General features: G+C 40.3%; 1 protein-coding gene across 1 annotated transcript; it reads left to right on the top strand.

The window, feature by feature from the left end:
• The first annotated feature begins 319 nt into the window (after positions 1–319).
• On the top strand, positions 320–6,870 carry LOC134497192 (vomeronasal type-2 receptor 26-like). The gene is made up of 6 exons (XM_063302868.1): positions 320–534; positions 1,113–1,404; positions 2,236–3,099; positions 3,828–4,055; positions 5,557–5,662; positions 5,972–6,870. Exons 1-6 carry the CDS (start codon positions 320–322, stop codon positions 6,868–6,870), a joined length of 2,604 nt encoding a protein of 867 aa, XP_063158938.1.
• Positions 6,871–9,786: the final 2,916 nt, after the last annotated feature.

The raw sequence follows: 9,786 nt of genomic DNA, 5'->3' as shown, positions 1-9,786 counted from the left end.
TTTCTGAAACCATGAAGAGCCAAACCTGCAAGTGGTTATGTCTAATTGCAGGCATTATTGAGAGATGGAAGAAAGATCATGTTCCCAAAGGACTCTGCCTAACAGAATTCACCATTTTCCAGTTTTCTCCTGGCCTGAAATAGTAATCCTCATAATTATAACCAGCCTTCTAGGCAGATGGTTGCACCTCTGTTGTGGCTAAAAGAAAGGAAAATGTGTAAGAACAGAGAGATCTGCTGTAGTGTTTCAGCTTCCTGAGGTCAGGCAGATGCTATGGATGGTCACAATCTACCTGAAGAGAGGAGAGTTCATTGCCAGGATGTGGGTGTTTTGTGCATTGCTGCTTCTCTCCTCTCTTGGGTGCTATAAAGGAAATGACCATCAATGCCATGTGCTTCAGCCCTTCCCTGTTCCACATCAGTGGTACCAGCCTGGTGACTTCCTCATTGGTGGGATTGCTTCTCAGTTCCTTTATAATTCTGAAGAACTTTCTTTTAAGGAGCATCCCTCCCAGAAATTGTTTCAGATGTCAATGTAAGGTTTCCCCTCTGTGCAACATAGAAATTCTTAGTCTCATGGTAAGAGTGTTGAAAATAAAAATGCAGAATTAGGCAATTGTTAGGCAGTCACATATTTTAAAAAAATAACCAGGTAATAAAATATTGAGGGCAGTAATAACACTATGGTATGTATTCATCCTATCGATCTGTGTTCATTTTGGAGTACTCCCCGTGAGGTGGGGACTATTGAGGCAAACTTACGTGACCATTGAACAAAGTGATTGTACAGAATCACACATTATTAGGCAACTCATTGCTTGGATTGTATGGCATATCTTTTGCAAATATGTATCCTTTTTAACAATCGATGCTATGCTCTGGGTTTGCAGGCATTCCAAAGGATTCCCATGAAAACTATAAATCATCAAAACTAAATGCATTTGGGTTTTGATGCTTAGGCTTATTCTGAGACTAATAATTTACTGATGCACACAAGTGATTTTAAACTTGCCGGTGGACCACAGGATGGAAATGATGCCAACAGACAGAAGCAAAATGTTTTTAAAAGTCTGTTGCTTAAGTCGTAATTTATCTCAGTCTCTTTGTCAGCAGAGCAGTCACCAAATTCTACCAGCATGTTCTTGCCTTGGCATATGCTGTGAAGGAGATCAATGAGAATCCCCGATTCTTGCCCAACGTCACCCTTGGGTTCCACATTTATGACAGCTACTATGATAGAATGATGACCTATCGGACCACTTTGGACCTGCTCTTCAGTTCGGATAGATTTGTCCCCAACTATAAATGTGACACCAAGAAAACCCTCCTGGGTGTCATTGGGGGACTTGGAACTGATACCTCCTACCATATTGCAGACATTCTGAGTCTTTATAAGATTCCACAAGTAAGAAGCCAAGATTTCTCAGACGTAACTTTCACCCCTTGACATTCTTATTGTAAAGGTACGCATCAGGAGAAAGGAAGGCAACCAATAAAAATAGCTTGGTTTAAAAAGAGCCTCCTCTTTTCAATCCAGAAGCAGAAAGTTCTGATGGAATAGCCACTCAATCTCCTGAATCTACGCTTCTCTTCTAACAATATCTTTTACTGTATTGGGCCCAACAGGAGAAAAAAAAGCTCATAATACAGATTTTGTTCCCTCTGATGGGTCAAAGGTTTCCCCTATTGAGGTGATAGATGATAGGATTGCAGAGATGCTTATTTCAATCTGTCAGACTCGTATCCCCCACAATATTTTTGACCCAGTGGAAAGAAAGGCTCCCTGAACTCACACTCAGTTCTTGGTGGAATGGGCACATCAATGTAGCGGTGGGTCATTGCTGTGCTCTGAGATTTCTTTGTGAGCTCCTGTCTACGGAAAGTGCTATCCATACATGGCCTTGGATTGCTTTTTCAAGATCAGGGGTCATTCTTCTGGGTTTTTTAGACTGACACTTCACATGACAGTTGTTGAAGTCTCTCTTTGATTGTAGAAGTGGCTATGAAAGGCTCCAGTGGTTAAAGAGAACTGGAATATTATTCCTCTCTGTGCAGAAAAGGTGTCATCAGTTGCATGCTAAGCTAAGTAAAGGCATCAAGATTGACTATTGCCATGCATTATAATATTTATTTCAATAGAGGAGAATAGCCGTAGCTTAGGGTCCAGCTTTTTCTCTCAAGCCATGATCCTTCCAGGAAGGAAAGCTACTTGTTATTATTCCCATCTTTCTTTTAGCTCACTTATGGCTCTGTGGCCCCAGAGGAGATTTCCTCAGCTGAGGTCCCTTTGTTTTATCGCATGGTCACCAGTGAAGCCCATCAACACAAAGGAATTGTCCATTTGCTTCTACACTTTGGATGGACCTGGGTTGGGATTTTTGTGATGGATGGTGATAGTGGAGAGCATTTCCTACAAACCATGGAGTCTCTGCTATCTGAGAATGGAATTTGTTCATCCTTCACACAAAAGATCCCACAACAACCAAATATGAGTAACTTCCAAGGCATGCTGATTATAGCCGTAAATATTTGTGAAGCTTTTACAGATGATAAAACCAACACCATTGTCATCTATGGGGAATGTTTGAGCATTGCTTGGCTGAGAATTGTTATGTTTGTGATGGGTCCTAGAAATCAGAACTATTCATCATTTAGAAAAGTTTGGATCTTGACAGCCCAGGTTGATTTAATATTAACAGGTGTTCAAAAGGGGTGGGATCTTGAACAGTTCCATGGTTCTATTTCTTTTTCCATTCACTCAAAAGATAATCTGGATTTCAGGGAATATCTGCAAACCATCAGTCCTTCCTCTGCTGAAGGAGATGGCTTTATCCAGGACATCTGGGAACAAGCTTTTGACTGCATTTTGCCCAATTCCAGACAGCAAAGAAAAAAACATGAAAGGTGCACTGGAGAAGAGAGGCTGGAAAATCTCCCTACACCTCAATTTGAATTGGACATGACTGGTCATAGTTACAGTATCTATAATGCTGTCTATATATTAGCTCATTCTTTGCACGTCATGAACTCCCAGAGATTGAACATTAACCGAAAGATGAAACAGAAATATACTGAATACCAGCAGTTCCATCCTTGGCAGGTAATGTGTCCACAACCAGATGGAAATTATTTTGATGTACATATTGTAATATTAATGGATTTCCTATCCAATGGTTTTGTTTATTTTACATGGATAACAGATTGGATGGGATTTCACCTTGTGGTCCTCAAAAATTGCTGGGATATTCCCCTTGATCCCTGGATCTCAGATGGTGAGAATTGGGTAGATGCTTTTTGGGTAGCCCTCACTCCACCCAATCCCTATATATGACTTGGTGGGGATGGGTGGGAAAAGGCCCCATCCCTAATATAAATATTTTTAAAGTATTTAAGACCTTTTAATGATTAACATACAGATCAATTTTCAACATCAACATTACTGGAATTTACTAGGGATGTAAAGAACTATTGTCCTTGGAAAATAAGGTTCTGACAGAATTCTAGAATGTTGCTTTTCCCCTCTGGACAAAACAATATCAACTATTTCATGGATTATGGGTTTTGGAATGGTGCTCCTCCAGACTAGAGGGTGATCTGGACATGGGCTGAGCCAACAACAGGCTTTCTTAGTTCAGAACACCACATCTGAATAATCATAACATGATCTACAGCAGAAATGAAAACATACAGATGACACATTGCTCGAAATTCCAAAGGAAAATCAAGTGTTGAAAGAGTCATATGAAATTTCTCATATGTTATCTTAAACACACATAGAGTACTTTGCTTTTACTCCCCCTCACTTTTCCCTGTTTCCTTTTTGTCTAGTTCCATCCGATTCTTCAAGGTATTTTGTTTAACAACTCGGCTGGAGAAAGTGTGTCTTTCAGTAAGGAAAGGGAAATAGAGACTGGATTCGACATCCTTAACATGGTCACATTCCCAAATACATCCTTCCAGAGAGTGAAAGTGGGAAAGCTGGACCCAGATGTTCCAGAAGGAAAAGAGCTCCTGATTAATGAAAACTTGATTATGTGGCACAGGGGATTTAATGAGGTATGGAAATGGATACAGAGTTTAAGATCAGAACAAGCAATAGAAATAATACTAGACAGTAAACAGTGATCAATAGGTATCAAGAGAGATGAAATTAGGCATTGAACTGACAACAGGAAATTGATCCCTATCCATGGGTCCTGGCTATGTCTTCCTCAAAGTTCTCAAGTTCAAAAATATAAAACTCTTGATCTCACCAAAAAATGTCCAACTTCTCATTAGCATTGACTTCTCTTGCCAAGGACTGAACTTAATGTGACCTCTGTTTTTAAAAAGAAGTTGATAAAGGAATTGTAAACTAGTTAGCTTGATAGGGTAAAGCCATGCTGTGTTCTCGAAATAAGGGCAAATAATGTACTCGGAAAGCACTGGAGGAATAAACTTCCTTTTAATGTAAAAGAGAACTATCTCTTTATGTCTGTGTCTTTCTGGAAAGTCCCTTTTTCCCATCCTCCTCAGACAGCTTTCTGGGGAAAATGGTATGAACTGTTATGAAATGTAGGGCATATTGAATGGCAAATAAGGTGACAGTGGACAGCTTGATGAAATGTTAGTGCGTTGTACAGCAACTGTAAAAAAAATAATTAAAAGAAAATTAGAAAAGAAAAGAAAATTTGCCAAACTGGGCAGGTTCAGGGATGAGAATTCTGCAGCACCTCCACTTGGGAGGGAAAAAAAAGTCTTACGATTGAGGACCCTCTGCTTGGGATAAAGTTGGGCAAATATCATGCATTGCCCAGCTAGCATAGGAAGAGAGAGGTTAGGTTTCTACCTCATTCATTAGGTTAGAATTTGAGATGATCCACTGAAAGAATGTTCAGAATTATTAAGGGAGCAGCAGAAGAAAATACATCTTTAAGAAGAGGATAGAACAGGTTGACGTGGGCATTAACGCTGATGTCAGCTTACTAGCTGACTCTTGCAGCCGTTATGGAGGATTTCAAAAGGGACTGGAGGGATTCATGTAAGACATGGTCATCACGAGCCACTAACATTATATGGCTGTTGGCTACCTCCTGAATCCCAGGAATAAGACCTTCATTAGTGGTTATTAGGAAGTAGGAGTGGAAAGTGACTCCTGCTGATTGCCCAGGTTGGAGAGCTTCTTCAAATGGATCCAGTTGGCCACTGGATAACAAAGAAGGCTGGGCACGATGCACAGTGCCCCACCTCTCCATGGATGCCGATGTCCTGCAGGACTGTTTTTATCATGTTCTATGTGGCTTATTTCTTTTCAGAAAAAATGCTGATGGTTTCATAATTACATAAATGATGGTTTCATAACTTCATAAATTGATTTCATAAATTATGGTTTCATAATTTCTAAAATTAATGAAAAATAAGTATGATTGATTAGTTACTTAAATACGTTGGCATTTCTTTTCAGAAGCCAGCTGTTGATTATTTCTCTATAAATGATTGTAGGTTCAATTTCTCCATATGAAAGATGTATTTATTAATTTAATCCTCCATACTAAATGCTTTTCTTGTTTCTGCATAGGTTCTGCCCCTTTCAGTGTGCAATGAACATTGCTATCAGGGAAATCAGAAAAAAGGGAGAGAAGGCGAAAAATTTTGTTGCTATGATTGTGTTCCCTGCCCGGAAGGCAAGATATCAAACCAGAAGGGTAGGGACGTCCATTTTTCTATCATATTAAGATAAATTTCAGTGTTCACAGAAGACGAAGAAGGAAAAGATTGGATGGTTTTCCATTTCAGGATGACACCTATCTCAAAGGTTATTGAAAGGTTTCCTACATTTCCTACATCACCATATCTGATCTGTAGGATGAGAAAAGAAAAAAAGAAAAGGTTGCCATTATGGAAGTGCCAAAGAATGGGCACTTTTTGTAAAACAGGTATAATGATAAGAATCTGAATTCCCTTCTTTCTTTCTTTTTTATCATTGTTACCAGATATGAACAACTGTTTTCAATGCTCAGAAGAAAAATACCCAAGCAAGGAGCAAGATCGATGTCTTCCCAAAAGAAGAAACTTTCTGTCATATGGAGAAGGCTTAGGCGTCACTTTCACTTCACTTGCAGTTGTCTTGTCCCTCATCAATGCTGCAGTGTTAGGAATTTTCATAAAGCAGAGAGAGACCCCCCTTGTCAAAGCCAACAACCGAGACCTCACCTACACTCTCCTCATCTCTCTACTCTTCTGCTTCCTCTGCCCTCTGCTGTTCCTTGGCCAACCAAGGGAAGGCACCTGCCTTCTCCAACAACCAGCTTTTGGGATGGTCTTCTCTCTGGCTATTTCCTGTGTGTTAGCTAAAACCATCCTTGTCTCTCTCGCCTTCATGGCCACAAAACCCGGGTCAACCGCAAAGAAATGGATAGGGAAAAAATTGGCCCTTTCCATTGTCTTTTCTGGCTCTGTCATTCAAATAGGCATTTGTCTGTTTTGGTTGGCAAGTTCTCCCCCATTCCCTGATTTAGATATGGACTCAGTTATTGAGGAAGCCATTCTGCAGTGTAATGAAGGGTCTCCCGCCATGTTTTATCTTGTCTTGGGCTACATGGGCCTCTTGGCTACTGCCAGCTTCATTGTTGCCTTCCATGCCCAAAAATTACCTGACAGTTTCAATGAAGCCAAGTCCATCACCTTCAGCATGTTAGTGTTTTGCAGCGTCTGGATATCCTTTCTTCCCACCTACTTGAGCTCCAAGGGGAAAGACATGGTGGCCGTGGAGGTCTTCTCCATTTTGACCTCCAGTGCTGGGTTACTGGCTTTCATCTTTTTCCCTAAATGCTACATCATTGTGCTGAAACCTCATTTGAATGACAGAGAACTATTAATTAGGAGAAAATAATCTAGTCTCTGTTTTCTCTTTTAATTGTATTGTTGCATGACAGGGAAAGGCGCCATTAAAATAAACATTACAATTTGTCATCGTATTGATGTTTCAGTGAATTGAGTATTCAGTCACAGATTCTGAGCTTATCTTGGGTTTTGGTGTAAAGTACGCATTTACGAAATACATAAGTATGAGTTTATTCATTAAAAAAAATCTATTTATTTATTATACCAATAATAAATTATCCCTATTTATAAAATTGAAGCAAAAAAGGCAGGAAACCTCACACCCACTCTCACTAATGATGTTCTCTAGTTGAATAATGAAACATTTGCAGTTAAACAATCAAGCTCAGAGAGCACCAAGAACTCCACAAACATCAATAATTCAGGGTAATATGCTGCTATGGGTGCTGTAACTATTAAGGGGTATATATCAAATGGGAAAAATCCCTCCTCAAACACACTGCACTTTAGACTTTTTTTTTTTTTTTTTTGAACTGTTCCTGGTAGGCTGTAGTTTAGCAGAACTAAAAGCCAGAACATTTTGGATGTTCTGAGTCCAGAAGTGTCTTACTACTTACTACCCCCTGGGGTGGGTAAGCAAGGCTAGTATCCTTTGTTCTTTTCTCACCTGCCTGCAATATGGGCTGGTCTTCCAGGTCCCATCCTTTCCTTGCTGATATCTTTGGTGGACGGAGTCCCTGGGATGGAGCAGTTGAGGTGCTCCATGCTTTTGGTGGATCCTGGTAGGTCCAGCAGGTCTGGGGATATACTTTGAGAATTCTGGGGGCCTTGGCAGACTGGATGGCAACACGACGGCCCTGGTGGTGTGGAGGAGCAGCCTAACGGTTCCCTGACCCCTGGTGGTTCGGCAGGACTCAGCAAACTCCAGCATAGCCGAGTCAGCTCAGCAACACGGCACCCTTGCGGTGAGGAGCAGCAGACTTGGCGTCTTCTCTGGGCTGTGGGCCCCAGCAGTGGAGTGGCTGATGACAGGGGGCAATGAGTGTTTTGGACTTTAGGCCCTGGTGCCAGAACCCCCCTGGATGAAGATCTTGGAGGTGGGGGGGCGGTGAGCCTTTATGGTTTCTGGCCCCTTACTGCAGCCCCTAAGGCAGGGGAAGGGGGATTAAGAGGGGCTGGGTCAGCAGTTTCCAGCTGCAGAAGGGACACAATAACTGTGATGGGCATTGGTGTGTAGGCCCCAGCAGTGGATATCTGTCCTGATTTTCTTAGCGCCTACTTCCCCTTAGATGTTAGTATTGCACACTCTCCACTGTCCTACTTTGGCCCCCTGCTCTCCCCCCAAAACACTTCTGCTGGGACGTGTGTGTTCTGATTTGGGCCAGGAACATGCTTTTGGATTTCACCCATACAAGGACTGCTCCAAGCCAGCTGTTCCATCTAGAAAATACAGTAGCTCTGCAAGGAACATTTGGCACATGCTAGTATACATACTGAATGCAGAGATGGGACGATTCAGTGCGTGGGCTTCTCCAAGTTCTTATCAGTACTGATATGAGCCATTCAGCATCACCAGTAAAATGATACCTAACAGATTTCAAAGACAAAATGGAGAAATTAACAGAGAAGAAGCAACAGCCTACTAGATATCAAGTGAAACCTAAATCAAATTGCAGAATGAGTGGAAATGTGATGCATCCAAGCCCATGAGATGGAACTGACTTGTAACAAAGCATAGAAAATTATCTCTCTATATCTCTCTATGTATCTATCATCTATCTATCTAATTGTTTTTAATTGATTGTTGTAAACCGCCCAGAGTCCCCTGACGGGAGGAGGTGGGCGGGGACAAATTAGATACATAAATAAGTAAATAAATGAAATCTATCTATCTATCTATCTATCTATCTATCTATCTATCTATCTATCTATCTATCGTCAGGTTGAATCTCAAAGGGACTCCTTCATTTGTCCCAGAAAATCTCTGTTAAGAGGGATGTTCTTAGGTTTTAAGTGGAAAACCGAAGTTCTCTTGGCTTTCTGTAACTAACAATAATAATAATTAATATGTATTGGACCACACAGGTAATTTAGTCAAAGCCCCTGTTCAGACAGGATTTGCGAGAGAAAGTATGTATATAAACTCAAAATATCTCATCATCAATATCACAGTATTTCTTTGTGATTTGGGGGAAGCAGTTTCTTTTTTAAAAAAAAAAATATTTGTATTATAATTTTACAATACAATAAAAGCATAAAAACTGAAAAAAGAAAAGAAAAGAAAGAAGAAAGAAGTGAAAGAAAGAAAGAAAAGATAGCATTATGACTTCCACCCTTCTTGCTATTGAGTAATTACCATCTTACTCTTTCCCCTCCCTCTTTAACCCTTTTTATTCCCTAAATCTATAAATTGTCAGTTCAGTCAGTTCAGAAAAGGACACACTATTTTCAGCAAGGTAAGGCTTTATTAATTTGAACTGCATTCCACCTTTCTGACCAAAAGACATCTGACAGGTCTTCTTCATGAGCCACACCATGGGAGCCCAAATGTGGAAATTGTCTGAGCTATTTTTTTTCTCGTTAAGATAGGAGAAATAAAAGAAATCCTTACGCTGCATGTGTCTGTTTCTTTGTTTGTTTGTTTGTTTGGTGGGGGGTAGGCAGGTATACAAAAGTTATCAACAACAACGCAAGAAAAATGATTGTATCATCTCCTTGAAGGCCAACATACTTTAGATTTCAGAAACAATCTTCATTTGGATTGTGACTGGTCTATAAAGGCCTTCTTCCTCCTTGTTTAATTTCTTCCATTCATCACATTCAGGGAAAGATTTCGAACAATGCCTAACTGGATAAATCCTTGCATTTCTGTCTTTCAAGAGAATATTATTATATCTATCTATCTATCTATCAATCCACAGTATCTATCTATCTATACCGATCTATTGTCTATCTTCTTTCTTTC

The sequence above is a fragment of the Candoia aspera genome, chromosome 4, assembly GCF_035149785.1.
Source record: "Candoia aspera isolate rCanAsp1 chromosome 4, rCanAsp1.hap2, whole genome shotgun sequence".
NCBI classification, from domain to species: Eukaryota; Metazoa; Chordata; class Lepidosauria; order Squamata; family Boidae; genus Candoia; species Candoia aspera.
Note: the sequence above shows the minus strand (reverse complement) of the source record. Positions and strands in the feature narration are given on the sequence as shown.

Coding starts and splice junctions, on each gene's coding strand:
- LOC134497192 (XM_063302868.1), top strand. CDS start 320: ATGTGGGTGTTTTGTGCATTGCTGCTTCTCTCCTCTCTTGGGTGCTAT. Junction 535..1,112: donor AAATTGTTTCAGATGTCAAT/GTAAGGTTTCCC, acceptor CTTTGTCAGCAG/AGCAGTCACCAAATTCTACC. Junction 4,056..5,556: donor GGCACAGGGGATTTAATGAG/GTATGGAAATGG, acceptor GTTTCTGCATAG/GTTCTGCCCCTTTCAGTGTG.